Genomic DNA, 18,016 nt, shown 5'->3' on the forward strand with positions numbered 1-18,016 from the left:
CAATTCATACGTTGAATTCCTAACTCCCAGTAACTCACCATGAGACCTTACTTAGAAAAGTGCCATTACCGATGTAACTATAGATGAGCTCATACTAGAGTAGGGCCCTAATCAGTATGAGTGGTGTGCTCATAAGGGGAAATTTGGACACAGACATGCACACAGGGAGTCCACCACATGAAGACTGCAGTGAGGCAGCCACAAGCCAAGGAACTACCAGAAGCTAGGAGAGAGCCCAGAACAGACCCTTTCTCAGCTACTTCAGAGGGAGTACAGCCCTGCTTGTCCCCTGACCTTGAACTTTCAGCCTCCAGAATGGGAGGCACTAGATTTCTGTGGTTTCAGTCACTTGGTTTGTGGTATTTTGTTATATACTCTAGCAAAGTATATACAACCACTACTAGCCATTTTCTCTGGGTGGAAATGACTCAGAAGGGCAGCTATCCAAGATAGTGACCAGACAAATCCACTGGGTCGGGGACTGTGGTCACCACTGTCACCCTTAGTCCCCAGTGGAGCTTGGCTAAAGCCAAGCCTTGTTAAGGATTAGTCAACTGTGTTTTTAAACAACTCGATGAAATTTTACCTACATATACATCAGTGTAACCTTGATCTCATTGACCATGCAGATCAAGACAGAGAACACTTCCAGCATACCAGATGCCCCGTGTGTAACCCCGGCGTGCCCTCCCCACACACTGGGTAACAGCTATTCTGACTTGGATTGCCAACAATAGTTTTGCCTGTTCTTGACTTCATGTAAGTGGAATTACACAGTATGTACTCCTTCATGTTCTTTTGTCCAATATTGTTCATTAAGATTGATCCATCTTGCTGAATACAGATGCCAATTCATTTTTTTTCAATTGACCAGTAGTATAGTATTCTGTTGTACAAATGTGTCACATGGATGAACATTTATACTGTTTACAATATTTGCCTTCTATGAGTAAAGTTGCTATAAAACATTCTTGAATATGCCTTTTGTCAAACATATGCACTCATTTCTCTTGGAGTAGAATTGCTGGAGTAGAGTATGCATATTTTTTTTTACCTTAGTGGAAACTGCTACACAGTTTTCAAAGTGGTTAAACCAATTTACATGCCCCTTCCCCCTGCCCCAGCTGTGTATGAGTTCCCATAGCCCTGCGTCTTAACCTTGTCAGTCTTTTTATTTTTAGCTACACTGGTAGGTGTGTAGTAGTACCTCACTGTGGTTTAAATTTGCATTTCACTGATGGGTAAGGTGTTGAGCACCTTTTCATATACCTATTGTCCATTTGAGTCTTTTGTCCATTAAAAAAAACTGAGATGTTTATCTTTTTCTTATTGATTTGGAGTTCCTCATATATTCTGAATTAGTCTTTTAATAAAATTTTATCTCACCAAAAATTTATGCACACACATGTATAAATGATCACTTCATTTTAAAAGTAATTTTGATCCTATTAAATAAAAGCAATTTTTCCTGTCTTAGAAAATGACCCCAGATCATATAATACATGACACATTTATTTCATATGTACATGGTGGAACTGGGCCAGCAGACCCTGCCCGATTTCCACATGCTTGAGTAGAGCACTCTCTCTGGACTGGGTTCTAGAGCTGACTCATTCAGTTTGTTTGAGGCGAAGTGGGGGGAGGAGGGGGAGTGACAATGACGCTCACATGTTTCTTCTTCCTCCAGGATGGGCTGACAGTGAATCTGCATACCCCCTTGGACCAGGGTGGTGGGAAGCACAGAATGAGAGGACCAGGATCTGTTCTCTGATTTCCGCAGCTGGGCTCCCACAACTAAGCTGCATGCTTAGTGTCTACTACGTGTCTACCACATGGCAGGCTCTGGGTACCCAGAAATGCTTAGGACACCAGCCTCTTGCTGAGAGAACTCATGGTCAAGAAGAAGAGTTGACAAAGGCAGCAAGGAAGCATGATATGGAATGCTAAGTGGAGCAAGTGGTGGCACCGCTATAAAGATGGATGTTTGGTCAGGATGCTTTGGGAGGAAGGCTGGAGGCTCCCAGCTCTGGATGGGTCCCAGGGACATCTTCAGAGTAGAGCTGATGCCATTTGACCTGTGCCTTGATAGATGAGCAAGAGTCACCAGGCAGAGGATGGCAAGACAGACATTCCTGGCAAGGATCTTGGTGCAGGGCTTCCCAGCAAGTGACAATCTTGTGACTGGAGTGCAGGTCATTTTGGGGAGACATGGCAGGAATGTTAGGGTAGATCCTGGGATGGCAGAGCCTTTCCTCCCTTAGCTTCCAGGGAGCCCTGGTGTTGGAACAGTATTTCCTGGGGTGTGGGCCACAGCTTGCCAGGGCACCTCGCCTCAGGGTCAATATGTGCTTAGGGGTGGTTCTTTGTAGGGTGGCCTTTCTGTTTAGAGCAGTCATTATTTTTGATCCTTTCCCACAAAACTGTCCACAAAACAGAGCATGCTTCCTGGTCCTTAGTGGTCAAAAGGTGGGAAGTCCATCCCCTTACCTGAAATGACTTATCTACAAAAGAATGACCTTTTGTTATGTATTGTTTTCCTTCTGCAACTGGGACCTAGTGGACAGGAATGAAAGAAGATGGTCCCCCCGGTGCTCAGATTTCTGGGCCCAGGGGAGAAAAGCATGGCAGGAGGAACTCTTGAAACAAGGGTGCCATGACCAGGGGGGAAGGACTGGAGCCATGTGGCAGGTGGGAGGGGCTGCTTGAAGGGCATACCTGAATGACTGGGCCTGCCAAAGGAAGCCTCTGGCCTTGGAGATCTCCTGGGCCAATCTCCTTAAATCATCTCCTTCAAATAATGGCAACACTGAGTCCTTGAGAAAGAGAAATAAGTGTTATGTTAGACCCATTAAGTGACTAGATGGGACCTGAAAATCCAAACTCTTAGAGGAATATTGTAGCTAATTAAGTGCAGCCTCCCACCCAACGCAGGAGATCTTGTAGGCCTCAGCTTGCATGTTTTCAGGGATAGGGAGCTCACTACCTGCTAAAGGAGTCATTCTTCAAACAGGACACTTTGAAAGATGTCTAAAAGTCAGTGTAGGAAGGGGATAATAAAAAAGCAAGATGGCCTCTGGCCTTCACTGAAGTCAGTAGGGCAAGTGGTATATGCTCCTTATCTCACTGTTACTCAGTAAAATCTATTCAGCCTTTTCTCTATTTCTTTTAGTAAAACAGAGCTTTTCAGACATGCTTTCTTCTTCTGTCACCCAATGAAATTCCAGAGCCTGACCTTAAAAGGAAAATTCTCACAGTTTTCAAGAGAAACTAAGAGAGATGTGAACTGTCCCTTCTCCCTGGCAGCATAGTGGGGATGATCCCATTCTGCCTCCAGAAACTATTCAGAGTCTGATTTTATAAGGCACTAATCTGAGAACCTTCACAATAGGGTTAATTTCTTTACCTGTGTAATAAGGACATGTATTACTTTTACTGGTTCTGTACTCTGTATTATTTGTAATATTTGGCCCTAATTAGTTACTTGAACAAAGAAACCATGCAAAGTACTTGACTTAAAAAATTAAGCCATGTCCTGGGACATAATATTTAGCCTCCAAAAAGAAATCTGGAATTCCTGTTAGTTCTGTTACTTGATAATTTGTGCTGAAAATGTTATATTGACAACAGAACACTCTGAAATGTGTTCTGTGAAATATGAAAAAGGTAGAAATATGTATGTAATTTTTCTAGTAGGTTGGAAGAAGATCACTGATGCCTTCCTCTTGTCCTACATGTGTGATAGAACACACGATTTATTACTTACTTACTTACTGTGATAGAAGCAGATTTATTACTTAACAGTTCATTTGAATATCTGTTTCAATGGATTTAACACAGGGAAACAGAAATATGTAGAAATTAAAGCAGAGAGCTTAGCAGTATGGGTTTCTGAGCTCTGGCTTTACCGTTTACCCTGACTTCAGGTATATTCCCAAGCCTGGCTAAACCTGTTTCTTCATCTGCTGGATGGGTAGAAGAATGGCTGGGAGGATTAACAGAGGTCATCTATATAAAGCAACAAACCTGTACATAGTAAGTGCTCAAAAATGCAAACCATCCTATCATTAAATAACACTCGAACTTCATCTTCTTTCCCAACCTTGCGGAGAGTTGGCCTAAGAGGTGAGCAGCAGGGAAGCACAGGCCTTTTAGTCAATACTTTGACAAGAGGACAGGGATCTTTTAGGAAGGAAAAAATCATGTCTGTTGACATTTTATTGAGCCATTTCACTGGCTCCACAACTACCATTTCAACCATGAGGCTCTTGGTCAGCAGGCGGAGAATTTGGAAGAGCAGGTTGTCACCAACAAGACAGTGATAGCGCCCCGCAGTGAGGGAGGCCAGATTTCTCAGAAGTTATAATCTCCACCCTGCAGCAAGGGACGGAGAGGGCTGGGGCCGGGATGACTGACCTGCCAGGCCAGTTCCCTGGGATCCCAGCCCATGGGGACCTCCTGGGGAAGTCTGTGGGGCAATGGGCCTAAGGGACCTCCTGGGGAAGTCTCTGGGGCTCTGCGCCATTGAGGCCCTGTCAGCATCACCAAGCCTACTCTCCCAGCCATTCTATGGGCAGTGGCAACTGCTGCCACCTCATGAGGCAGATTCTCCCTGCTGGTGTCACCACTTAGACTGGACTCCTCAAAGCACATGGCAAGCATACTCCAGCCCCTTCCCTAATTGGAAATCCATCCAGTGCCTACTATGGGTTAGGCCTACTAGTGACACAGTGTGATCTTTATAGAGTTCATGATTTAGACACAAATATGCACCTAAGTGATCATATATTAGATAATTACATTATTTGCCAATAACTATATTATTTGCCAATAATGTTAACTTTTTTCTGAAGCACTTAAATCTTTCTTGCCTTACACATATTCTTCTTTGGTGATTATTTATAAAAATAACTATAACAATGCTGCTTTAAACCTTTTCTCCTAAATATTCATAACTGTGCTCCCAGGGAAGATGGAGGGAAAGCATGACACGTGACTGTGGGAATAGGTTCAAATCTGTTTCCGTGCTGCAGAGTCAGGGGAACAGGCCCTACTGCTGGATAAGTTAAAGGTACGCCGAGTGGGGCTTTCACTCTGGTGTGTTCCTGCCAGGCCCTCCCAATTCCTGACTCACAGGGCTGGAGCCAGGAAGGACCAGTGTCTGATCGGAGTCCCTGGATTAGGTGAGCTGCTCAGGCTGACTCCCTGTGGCCCATCTGCCCATGTAGCTCAGGGAAATGGTGTGTATTTTCACATCCTGCTCCTCCTTGAGTCTTTGCACTTCACTTAGAATAAGGCTGCAGCTTGTGTCTGGCTTGCCATCGGTCAGGAGGTACAATCCTTCCACATCATGAAAACTGAAAGCGTTCTGAAGAAGCATGCAGTTTGTCTGATTCAGTGTGGGAGCTTACCAGGAAGAGAAAAAACAAATGGCCTGCTGTTCCCAAGGAAAAAGTGTTGGATTGGATCCTAGTGTCTTAGTCCATTAAGACTGAGAGGCTCCCCTTTCAGCCCACCACTGACAAGAAAGCTGCTGAGGTTTAGGAGAAAGAGTACAGTTCACTTCCAGGCTGGTTAACCCCACACAAGTCACTTAACCTCTCTGAGCCCTGTGTCTTCTATAAAGTGAGAACAATGAGCATCCCTTTTTCACTGGGTTGTTGGGAAAATACAATGATTTTACACTGAGGACATTCCAAAGCATTGTGCAATATCCATATATGGGGTGATGCTATTTCTTTTTTTGCTACAAGGTCAGGCTCCAGGCTGGAACTTACCAATAATGCTTGCAAGGCTGTGGTGCTGCCCTGAGCAGGGAGGTGGGTCACCCACTGCATGGCCTCATGACATGCTGTGTCTGAGGTCTCCACCAGAGAGTCCTGCCACAGTTGTAGGTCCTCAGAAGAGGTGATCAGGTTAAAGCTGGGGTGGGGGTGGGAGGGGGAAGAGACTGGTTAGAACATGTCAGTCTATATGGAATTCTGGTGAAGTAACCTCCGTGAGCACTGTTCATGCCTGCCAATGGAGACCCTCACAAGGAGCCCCAGGGACCCTCAGGGAGAGGGCTGTGGACTACAGGAGAATAAGTAGGTACACAGTCAAGATTCTGGATGCAGACAGAAGTAAATTTAAATACCACTTGCAGGTTATGTGATCTCCAACAAATTATGTAACCCAAAACTTAGTTTCTTTTTCTGAAAAATAGGGATGATAATAACAATAACTCTTGGGGTCTTTGTGAGAATTGAGTTAAACCATGCATGTAGGTGCACAATAAATGTTTGCTCTTTTTAATATTAAGGCAAGAATGAGTCCCAGCCTAGGACCAGTCTGTTGCTGTCCCCTTAGGATCAAACCTTCTCAGGAGAGAGAACAAACAACCTACTGCCTCCAATCCTTAAAAATCAAGTACAGCTGAAATCACAATTCAAAATGGTTTATTTCCTCTGTCTGCAATTGATTGTGGGCCTGAACAGGATTTCTAAAATCCACTCTACTTCTACAGGAGAATTCAGTGTTCTTTTGTGCTCAAGTAAGCTGATCATCAGAGCATTTCAGAAATGGCCTGGCCCTTTGGAACAGTGAGGAGGGAGTGGCCTTGGCCAGAGAAGCCCCAGGGACAACCCCTTTGATCTTCTTCCACCCCTACACCCCTGCCTCTTACCCGTCACAGTGTTTCCTCAGCTGCTCCCAAATCAGCAGAATCAGCTCTGTCTTCACCTGCTGCAGGTAGGGGCCCATGGACCCTGAGGTGTCCAGCAGGATGCACACTCTTTTCTCCAAAATGGCACCAAACAGTTGGTGGCTCCCTGCTCCAGGTGAGTTGGGGCAAAGGCAGGGAAGGAGTGAGGGGTCACCCCTCCTGGCTGTTTCTCCTCACTGTAGCTATCAAATACATAGTCTTGCAACAACAGTTGCTTGACTGATCATTGATCAGCTGTCAACCCACTTGGGGATGGCCTTTGCAGTGTTGTCAGAGGGGTTGATGGTCCTAGGGTAGATCTGGTTAGGGGTCTGGGCTTTGGGAGATGAAGATTTCAGCTGTGGCTTCACCTGTGATTACTTGTACAAGTGGCTATACCTACCCTGGGCTTAAGCTTCCTCATTCCTCAAGTTAAGTGATTGAACTAAGTAGCATCTCAGTATTGTCTGGGGCTAGAAAGATATAATAGAGCACAAAGCCTGTTGACTGACCAACAGGAATCAACTGAGCATCCACTATGTGGATGCCTGGTACTGTGCGAAGTGCAGTGGTGATCAACAGAGCTTGCGTTTGGGCAAGGAAGACAGAAGTTACAGCTGTGCCATGGGCTCTGACAACATTAATGAGGCACATAATGGAGAGAATCTGAGTTGGAAAGATGTGGGTGGGGAGCAGATAAACAATGACTGCAGGAGGCATAACAGTTAGCTGAAGGAAGAGGTGGGGTGTGGAAAGAACAGCTTGTGAAAAGCTGGTGGAGGGACAGAAGAGCATGGCCTGTTTGAGGGACAGTGAGAAGGTCAATGTGTGGAATAACAAAGGCTGAGAAGAGAGACCCAAGGGGAAGGGACAAGAAAGAAAGCTCGAGAGGTTGTTAATAGATTGGGAATTTATCTCAAGGTGAAACAGAGAGGGCCAGTGACTTGCCCAGGGTCACCCAGACTGGCAGTGACAGCCGAGATTCATACCCAGGTCCTTTGATCTATACTTAAAGCAACCGCCAACCACTGCCCTTCCAGAGGCTTTGACAAGTGGCAGTCATCACTATAACCCACTGCCCATGGACTGTGACTACCAGAGGAGTAGACCAGATGAATTTACACAGGACCCTGAGTGGCCCACACAGGCTCTCTATAAAAGGCTCCTGTTCTCTTTCCTCCTATTGTTCCAAGAACCCACCCAGCCCCAGAGCCTAAACTCCCTCCCATCTAGATATAGCTGTCTGCCTGGTCTCTTGGGTTTGATGCTCAGCCCACCTCCTACTCTCCAGCACACCCTCCTCTGCAATATGAGCTGGGCTCCACCCAGCCAGCATGTCCATTCACCTCTCCCAGAGGGGCCTTGATGCTCTTTGTAAAGAAGAATGGAGAACTTCTCTGTCAAGATACCCCCATCTCTACCTTCAGGGCAGTTCTGTGGGACCCAATCAAGACTAAATTGAGCTTCTCTAGGGCCAGTCCCTCTGTCATACCCAGAGAGGCAAGGTGGGGAAGTTGGCTCTGCAGAATATACCTGGACGACCTGGGTCCCCTCTGGTGCTCTTTGGCCCATGCTCAACCTCCCTGTCATCCAGCACCTTGCCTGACCTCCAAACCCAGAAGGCATGCTGTATCTGGATGACCTTCCTGGCCCAGTCCCAGACCTGACAGTTTGTGAGTGCCTGGCCTGGGGAGGACTGACCCTGGCATCCCTAAGCTCACCACACAGCAGCCTCTGCAGCCTCGGGACATAGTGTCTCATCACCTTCTTGAGGCACATGATGTATGTTTCAATTTCCCTGGGTGTCCACTGAATGCATCTCACCATCCCTTGTATTAACACAAATAAAGGCAAATTGCCCCATCACTATTTCTTCATGTCTCCATACCCCTTAAAAGAGTTTAGTCCACTGTGGCTCATAATTTCCCAAACATTATTAAACATACATTTTTGTTTGTTTGTTTTAAAGCTTTTCTTTTATTATGTTACTAGGCGTATGGTTCTAGGATGGAATCAGGAATTGGAATGATGGTTTTGTGGCAAATGTGGTCACTGTCTTAATGAAAAATGTAGTATCTCTAAATTTTAAAGCAGAAAAGCCTTTATGGTAGGATGGGAGACCCATACATTTCAAAGCAAAGGGTGACCTTGGGTGGAGAGGGGACAGTATGATTGAACTCTCTTAAAAATTTTCTGGTGGGTAATTTTGAACTTGGTGGCTATATTTTAGCTTTATAGTTTCCCGTCATCTTGATAATGTCATGAAAAAAAAGGGGGGGGCAAGGAAATAAAATGAAACTTTTAAAAAAGCATGGCTAGATGTTCATTTTGTACTAAATATACCTGGTCCAGTGTCAAAGCAATGAGAAAACAGGAGTCCAAAAGTAGAAAATAGAGAAGAGAACCCCCTTACCTCCTGTGATAAGCCCTGTTCTCGCCATCCTACCAGGAGCATCATCAGTGTTCAGGGACAGAGTCCTTGTTGGTGAGTATGTCAGCCGTTGCCCTGTGTTCTCAGCTACTGTCTTTGACCCTGCATCCAGTGAGCCTGTCTAACCTGAGTATGGCCCCAGGCTCCCTGAGGGGCTCACTTTTCTTCCAGAAGGATTCTGCATTACCTGTTCCCCAAGAGCAACCCCACTTTGAGGGGAGGGGTTTGGCAGGAAGAACAGAAGCCACTGTGCATACATTCACTGGAAATTCTCCGCAACACACACTGCCACTTGGGGCTGAGAAGAGGTGGGAGTTGGGAGAGAAGAACACCACCAACAATAGAATCCTGACGTACAGTGACCCCTGCACCGGGGGAGATGCTGCAGTATGTGGCTGCCGCCAGCCTCTGTGCTGACTTCTGATGAGTGCAATTGGGACCAATGCATCTGGAGATCTCCATCTTCAGTTTTTTTAGCCCGTAATTTGCCACCCACTTTAGAATAAAGAAAAGAACTATTATCTTGGGTGATTCGGGCTGAAGTTAATTATTGTCTGACTCATATGTTAAAATGTCCTCTTTGAAAACTGTCTCATGTTTGAAATGTGGGGTTCCTTGGTCCTCACTGAGAGAATCCATTGTATGTAGATTCCCCAGTTGGGAAGAGCTGCACAAAGAATAGGGACAACAGGGAACAAAATTTATTGAGTACCTGCCTCTTCCTAGTCTGGTGGACGTTGTTGCTTCCCCAACATCATTTCAACCTTCCCCCCAAAAATTTGGATGGAATCCCTGACTGGTCTAAAGTTCACACTGTAAGCTACTGAGCATAATTTCAGTCTCGTTGTCACAAGAAGAGTCACAAGAATGAGCAGGTTCCACGCAGTCAGAGCACAGCATCCAGTATTGACCAGTCAGAACCAAGCTCAGATTTCATTGAATGGTTGAGGGAAGAAAGGTGTTCTATCTTCTGGATGAACAAGAAAAGGTATTTCTGTTACTTGCAACAGAAAGGATCTGACACCACTAAGAACTTTATGCAAAATATACTTCAATTAGTCATTGATCTTATGTGATAGGTACAATTGTCTTCATCTTACAAATGAGGACATTGAGCCCCAGCCAGTATGGCTCAGTTGGGCAGCATCCCGCGGACCAAGGGGTCATTGGTTCAATTTCCTGTCAGGGCGCATGCCTGGGTTGCAGATTTAGTCCTTGGCTGGGGCATGTAGGAAGGTCAGCCCATCACTGTTTCTCTCTTACAATGATGCTTCTCTCCCTCTTCGTCTCCCTCCCCTCCCCTCTCTCTAAAATCAAAAATAAAAGTAAAATAAAATGAGGACATTGAGATTGAATGTAGCTAAGGGACTTGCCCACGGTCACCCAACCAGGAGATGGCAGACTCAGGTTTCAAACCTTGTAGTATTTAATCCCTAGCAAGTCATTTTAAGCAAGTTTCTTCTCACTTCCATGTATGCCCACCCTTGTAGAGGTAATGACTTGTAGGAGGAATTATTGCCTAGGGAAACATGTGCTGGTGCAGACAATTGTATACTTCTTGGCTTGAGCAGATTATATCCTCTCTGGGCAATTCAATAGAAGAGCTAATCCTTCTTATGCTTCTTCCTCAAGAGTACTTCCTGTTCACTGAGCCTGGGAGAAACAGAGTAAGGTTACCCTTTGCACCTCTTCCCTTTCCTTCCCTCCCTACACCACTCCTTTTTACATAAATTTCTCTGTCAATGGAGTCAGATGTAAAATCTTAGGTGCAATTTGCTGGGGTCGAAAAGGAGGATGTAAAGTGGATCAGGGCAAGCCTGCTGGGCTCTCTCTTCTTCACACCTCAGTGAGTGGTTCCTGGGACCTGTGCCATTTCACAGCAATGAAGCTAGCCTAGAGACTTCCTCCCCTGTCAGCCTAGGAGCCGAGGACACTGTCCCTCGTAGACGGAGTGGGAGCACTGCACCTGGGGACCTCTGGAGACCTTCAGTATTGACTTACCTCGTTTTCTGCTAGTGTCAAGACTGCATGTCCATTTTCCTGGTCTCAGAGATCTGAGTGGTGTGAGGATAGGCCTGGTCCAGAGGCAGTGTTGCCCATGTCCTGGGACTGTGGAGAGTCTCCTCCCTACGGGGCCTGCTGGGCTTACAGTATCCTCCAACTTACCCGTGTTATTCCTAGTTGCTGTATAAAACAGTAAGAGAGACATCTCTGCTTCCCTCGCCTGGGTCTTCCTCTTCCATTCTGCAGTGTCCTTTCTGCCTGACTGGGCTGCAGCCGGAGGGCATGTGGCCTGTGGGCTAGAGTGAGTGTTTTCCATACCCCATCTCACTTCATCCTCTCTGTTCCCCAGTTTACAAGTGAGACAAGTGGAACTCCACATCAATAAGACATAGAGCAAAGATTCCACACAGGTTCTATGGATTCCAGGGCTCTGCTTTGAGCACTGTGCTGTCTCTGATGTTGGAAGTAAGATACATGGTCTTAGATTTTAGGAGCTGAGTCTTCTCATGAAACTACCTATGCCTGTCACAAACAGCTGGCACTGGTCATTATTCTTAGCCCCTCAGCCTGAATTTCTTCATCAGTAAAATGGGGAGATAATAGATTACCTGCCACATAGAATTGCTTGTTAGAAGCTTTAAATGGGACAGTCTTAGCAGAAGGGCTGATGCATGGTCAAGACTTGTGATCTTCAATCATTTTGGTTACTATCATCATTAGCACATCTCAGCCATGCCCGTGCCCCCACCCCAAGGCCAGCCTCACCTAGTGGGGTGCCCACTTTACCACTGAGTGGCCACCACACCATAGCTTTCAATAAGGGACTTCTCTCTCCATCAGGGTCATCTTTAATACTCTAGAAAACAGGCAGTCTTCTCCATCAGTGGCCTATTTTCTGTGTCAGGCACAGCCCACTCATCCTAGCCTCAATCTGTCAATTACAAACCTTTGCAGGGAGGGACCTAAGTGACTAGATTCCTGAGACATTTTTCCTCATCTCCTGCTGCAGATTCAGAGGAGACTCTGGCTTTTTTTTTAAAGTACAGTGCACTTTATTATTTTTTATAGTTTTTAAAATGTTTCTTTCCATTATCATATTCTCCTTATACTCTCTTCCACTTCCTCCTACACCCTCCCCACCAAGCCTCTGGCTTTTGAAGTAAAAAAAAAAAAAAAAGAGTATGTATGTGATGTATGTGTGTGTGTGTATGTGCCAGCACTTTCTTCACTAATCACCCACTCCTCTTCCCACTGGACTAGGACTTCTGGGCCTCCAGCATGACAGGAAGCCATTCAGGTAGCTGTGCCCTATTGAGTACTTCCATTTTAAGGGAAGGGTCCCTTGGTCACTGGGCACAGCTGGAACGTGGTGACAGTTAAACAAAGTCACCCAGGGCCCTAGACCATCTGAGGTCTTCTGGGTGAGATGCTGTGAAAGAGGCTTGGAGATGCCACTCTGGGGGCCCCCCTCCCTGGTTTCAGGAGGCCCATTAAAGGCTTTGGCATGGCCTAAGCCCCTCACACTGAGTCAGCTCAGGCAATACTGAAGGCTCAAGAGGCAGACCCTGGAATTACAGGGTTTCACCTCAGAATTTGGGGAGGCTCCTGAAACCTGGTGGAGTTCCCTGAAGGAGGACAGTGCCTGTGTGGACAGCATCTTCCATAAACAAAGTTCCCCTGGGACGGAAGTGGGTCACACACTGTCTGGGATGCGTGTTCTCACTCTGAAATGTGCTGGTTCATGAGGTCTATGAGTTAGTGAAATGCTGAAGAGCTGAGGGATTTCTTTGCTCCTTCTGCTCACAAGTACCAGGGAGTGTGGAATCTCCCCCAGTCATAGCTCTAGAGGCCCCTTCTGGTTGCTGAAGTGGCTATTTTATGCTGGGCCTATCTGACAGGCTGTGACTGGAGATAAATACCCCAGGGCTCAGGATCCTCTCAGGCCCCTGCTAAGCCTCGGGAAGCTGCAGCAAGAGCCCATTAGATACTCTAACATCCTCATTTCTTTGCCCCTGGGAGACCCTCCAGGATGAGCCCTTCTGCCGTATAGCCATGGTGGGTTTAAATTCTATGGGGTCCTTTGGACATAGATAGGGGTCAAACCTGGCAGAGCCAAAGGTGGTGGTGGTTGTGGGGAGGCAATAGGTGATCCCACAGCTGAGAAGCAGGTCCCCCAGTGAAGGTCCTCCCTCTAGAGGCCAGGGCTGGAGGCAGCCACAGGACCCTCACCACTGAGGACCCTGCCCTGATCCCGCTGGCCCTGGGGTCAGAATGTCTGGTCCAGGTCACTTCAGGATCTAGGAAAGACTAGGAGACGTGGTGGAAACAAAATCCTGTGTGTTATTAGGGAGGGAGAGTCAAACCATTTTGACCACCGAGGGAACTGTGGTTTTGCAAAATTTCTTGGGCTGACTTCTTTGCTTGAGCATCTTTGGCTGTTCTGGGCGGGCTGCACTTTCAAGGACTTTCCTGGACTCGTTCTTCAGGGAGGACACTAATAAGGCACACTGAAACAAGGGTTGGGAGGGTTAGCTGCACCGCAGCCACAGTGCACAGTCTTCAAGTGGGACACAAACACACACACACACGCACACACACACACACACGAGAAAGAGAGAGAGAGAGAGAAAGAGAGAGAGAGAGAGAGAGAGACTAGGTCTACTAGGATCCTTGGATTCCTCTTTCCATCTCTACCTGGGTAAGAGAGCCCTGTGCATCAATCCTATCAGTAATAAGTACCATGTATGCAGGGCCTGGGATGCACCAGTCACTGGACCAGTTAAAGCCTAGGCATCTCAAACCCTCAAACCCAGATGGACAAGTACTATCTTATCCCTACTTCACAGATGACAAAATCCAAGCTCCATGAGTGTAAGGGACTTTTCCAAAGCCACTCTACTAGTACATAGAGGACCTTCAATTCAAACCCAGGTGCGAATGACTCCAAAGCCAGTGCTCTTTCTACATGTGGACCCAGCATCCACATATGCTGGTCAGCTCACTGCGTGCCTGGAGCTAACTCCAGATGTTGGCAAGAATAGTGTGCAATACTTGGTTCCTTTGCCCACCCATTTCTCAGCTGTTGAAATATTCTCTAGTAATTATTCTCAACCAAAGTACTAGGAGGCATCATTAGAATGTAAAAAACATTATTGCCATGAATATCTTGTGAATGAGTTTTTCAGATGAGTGAACTGGACAGATGTGCACCTGAGGAGAAGGGGTTTAAAAAACCAGCAACAAAGAGGGTCCCTTTCAGGGAGGACAGTTAAGCACATTTAGGAGAGCCAATCCAATGGACAGGGAGGAAAAGAATGAAGAGGTGGCCCTGCCCTCCCAGGAGCTCACAGTGTGTTATTCTGCAAATGGCAGTCATTAAAGTATAAGTCAGGCTGAGTCTCCTCCTCAGGTTCCTCTGCCTCCCCACCTTGACCTTAGTCACCAACCTGCTCTTTGTCCACCCCCATGGCTTGAACTGCTCCAGCCCTCATCTCTTCTCACCTGTCTGAAGGATGCCCCCATTTGTTACCTCACAGGCCTCACAAACTCATCTTTGTCCCAGGCCCACCCTCCCAGCATCTATCACAATTCCTCTTTTGTTCTCTGTCTCTTGGTCAGTCATGTGTACCAGTGAGGAACTTGAGAGTACTCTTGGGTTTCTTCTTCTCCCTCACCCCGTACAGTCAGTCAACCACAAGTTCGGTCAATTTGTCCCTAAATATCCTCATGTCCATTCCCTTAGTTCCATTCTCATTGCTGCTGACATGATCTGACCCCTTTCTACCTCTCTAATCTTGCCTTCAACTGCTCAACCCCCTTCTCTGAAAAAGTTATATTTTAGTACGTCTTGAATAACAAGGAGAAATCCATGGACAATCTGGGAGGGGAATGGCAGGCTGAGAATATAGCAGGTGCAAAAGCCCTGAGTTTAAGAATGAGCTCAATGTATTCAAAGAACTCAAAAGAAGCCAGAATGTATAACTCACAGACCTAAAACCAATGACTTATAGGAATCCCTCGTGTTTCATCTGAAGCTTTGAGGGTCAGTTGATCAGGACACAAGGAGGAAAGCTGATGTGGGATGAGTTGTGTCACCCGAAAGATATGTTCAGGTCTGAACCCCTGGTACCTGTGACTATGACTTTACTTGGAAATAAGGTCTTTGTAGATGTAATTAAGATGTTAGTTAATGAGGTCATACTGGTGAAGGGTGGGCCCTTAATCTAGTGTGACTGGTATCACTACTAGAGGAGAAGGGACACAGACATACACAGAGGGAGGAGAGCCATGTGAAAACAGAGGTAGAGATGGAGTTGTGCTGCCATAAGCCAAGGACACAACTCTCCTTATGCCGCCAGTGACAAGGACACCCTCCTTGACAAAACTTCAGTCAGGCTCTTCTGAGCCCTTTTCTCAACTAGGCTTCAACTCTGGCTGCTAAATCCAGTTTTGGCAAAGAATCTTGCTAAGTAAATTTAGTGGGAATCTCCCACCCTTGATGTTTGATCACGTTCTTCATCCCCTGTCCTCATATCTAAGTCCTTGACCTGCCTTCAGCAAGAATCCTGCTAAGTCCATTTAGCAAGAATCCCCCTATCCTTGAAATCTAACCAAGTTTCTCTTAGTAATTTTCCATCCATGACCCTGTCACTCTGCTCCTTGGCTATAAATCTCCAGCTGTCTGCTGTGTTTGGAATTGAGTTCAATCTCTTTTGTTGCAATAATCTTGCATAAAGTCTTCCTAGCCATGTTTAACAAGCACCTAATGCAATATTTTTTCTCTAATACCAGCTGCCACTGAGGGATTGTAAACAGAGTTTTCAGAGGGAACATGGCCCTTCTGACACCATGATTTCAGACTTTTAGCCTCTGAAACTGTGAGAGAATACATGCCTGATGTTTTGACCCTCCTAGTTCTTGGTACTTTGTATGGCAGTCCCAGAAATAATATAAAAGCTGGTGCAGTCATTTGCCCCACCCCTAAAGCCTACCTTTTGGGAGTAGTTGAGAGCTTTTTCCATCTCAGACATGATGGCGTTGATGTCATCACTTTCGTAAATGCCTGGAAACAAAGCACATCGTGAGTGTGGGAAACAATGTAGATACCACAAGTATCTGTATCTGTACACAGAAGGGCTGTGTGGAGACAACCTGAGCTGAAGGGGCAAGGTGGGATCTTAATAGGTTGAGCTGACCAGCCCCCACCCCAACACAGTCTAGAGGTGGTCACAGTGAGGTTACCAGCAGTGGGGCTGGCCTTGGGACACAGTACCCTGGTACCCAGTCAAGAGCTTGCATCCATAGGGAAAGCAGGTTAGGAACAAAGATCCTGCTATTCCAGTGAATAAAATCACCCAATTTGGGATTATTTAAAGTGGCTAATGTCTGTAGTGAATATCGATGACAAGGTCGAGAGGAACTATAGAATAAAGGACTAAGAAGACAGACTCTGAAGTTGGCCTGCGTGGGTTCAGCTCCTGGTTCCACCACTTACTACCTGTGTCCTACTTTTAGTCCATGTAAGAGGGGATGGTGGGGAAGAGAGCTTCTTTGGCATCTGCTTTTTTTCAAATGTCTTCAGCTCAGAACAATTCTTATGCCCAAGTGGCATATTTTGGGATGGCATATTTTGACCCCCTATAACTATCACAAAAAATTCATTGCTCTGTGCTCCGTGTACAACTGTCTTGTCACCCACCTGTTATGAACATTCTTCCTTTGGGAAACACTTAACTAAGGAACCTTTAGGGCCACTTCCAGCTCTGACATTCTAAAGTATTTAAAATATAGTTTTAACTTTCTTTTTTTACTTAAATAATTGTGGTAAAATATGCACAACAAAATTTATCATTTTAACTATTTTTAAGTGCACAGGTCAGTGGCATTAGGTACATTCCCATTGCTGTGCGGCTGTTACTACCCTCCATCTCTAGTGAGTATGTATTGACTATGTGAAACACAGTTTTCCATTTTTTAATATGATTTTCACATGCTGCTTTTCTGGAATACATCTATGGCACAGGGAGTGATGCTGGCACTGAGATACCAGAAAGAAAGAGGTGGAAGAGCCAGCCAACACTTACGGACCTGTGTCTCCAAACCAGTGGAAGCGGCCACCAGCAGCCTGGGTGAGCTCTCTGTAGGCAGCGGCCGTGTCAGTGCAGCTGGCATAGCAGGCAGGGGGCATGGTGTTCATCTGTGGCTCACCCACGTAGAAGAGACACACATTCAGCTGGAGGTCGCAGCCCCCACAGGCCTCAGCCATGTAGGCACTGAGCACGGGCTGTGGGGGAAAGACGGCAGTGGGCTCTTGCAGCTGCTAGCCCTAGCCTGATCATCTTTCTTGAGGGCCTACTATGTGCCAGATTTAGCACTTGGCACTGAAGATAAAGAGCCAAATGAGCTGGGTGATAAGTTCTTTATCTTACTAGGGTAAAGCAGGGGAGCTGGATCAGAGAGCCTGCCGACACTAAGTGTTGCAACCTGGTTACAACCTGGGAACTTGTTAGAAATGCAGCTGCTCAGGCCCTGGGCCAGATCTTTGGAACAAGGATCTGCATTTTGACTTCTGGCCAAGATGAAGGCATAGGTAGATACATTTTGCCTCCTCACACAACCAAAAGGACAACAAGAAATTTAAAAATAAAAAATAACCAGGAATGCCAGAAAATTGAACTGTATGGAAGTCTGACAACCAAGGAACTAAAGAAGAAACATTCATCCAGACTGGTAGGAGGGGCAGAGATGGTACTTGGAGTAGAGAAGATTCGTGGCAATGCAGCAGCTGGTGGACCAGGCAGTTCCACATTTCCATGAGGATAAACTGGGAGGAACAGCTGGGAAGCAAGAGAGATCGCGCAATCCAGGGTTCCAGTGCGAGAAAAGACAGCCTCAAAACCTTT

At 46.2% G+C, this 18,016-nt stretch overlaps 1 protein-coding gene across 1 annotated transcript in view; it reads right to left on the minus strand.

The window, feature by feature from the left end:
• Positions 1-2,522: 2,522 nt before the first annotated feature.
• VWA3A (von Willebrand factor A domain containing 3A) overlaps positions 2,523-18,016 on the minus strand; it is a 58,779-nt gene continuing 43,285 nt past the window's right edge. The window contains 15 exon segments of the mRNA XM_054580960.1: positions 2,523-2,553; positions 2,716-2,813; positions 4,247-4,371; positions 5,200-5,365; positions 5,775-5,919; positions 6,662-6,809; positions 8,404-8,508; position 9,212; positions 9,468-9,605; positions 10,666-10,763; positions 11,277-11,403; positions 11,896-11,970; positions 13,478-13,621; positions 16,106-16,176; positions 17,202-17,397. Coding sequence (XP_054436935.1) covers positions 2,523-2,553; positions 2,716-2,813; positions 4,247-4,371; positions 5,200-5,365; positions 5,775-5,919; positions 6,662-6,809; positions 8,404-8,508; position 9,212; positions 9,468-9,605; positions 10,666-10,763; positions 11,277-11,403; positions 11,896-11,970; positions 13,478-13,621; positions 16,106-16,176; positions 17,202-17,397 — 1,668 coding nt within the window.

The sequence above is a fragment of the Pteronotus mesoamericanus genome, unplaced genomic scaffold, assembly GCF_021234165.1.
Source record: "Pteronotus mesoamericanus isolate MK-2021 breed Mesoamerican mustached bat unplaced genomic scaffold, CSHL_Meso_final contig_64, whole genome shotgun sequence".
Taxonomy (NCBI): Eukaryota; Metazoa; Chordata; class Mammalia; order Chiroptera; family Mormoopidae; genus Pteronotus; species Pteronotus mesoamericanus.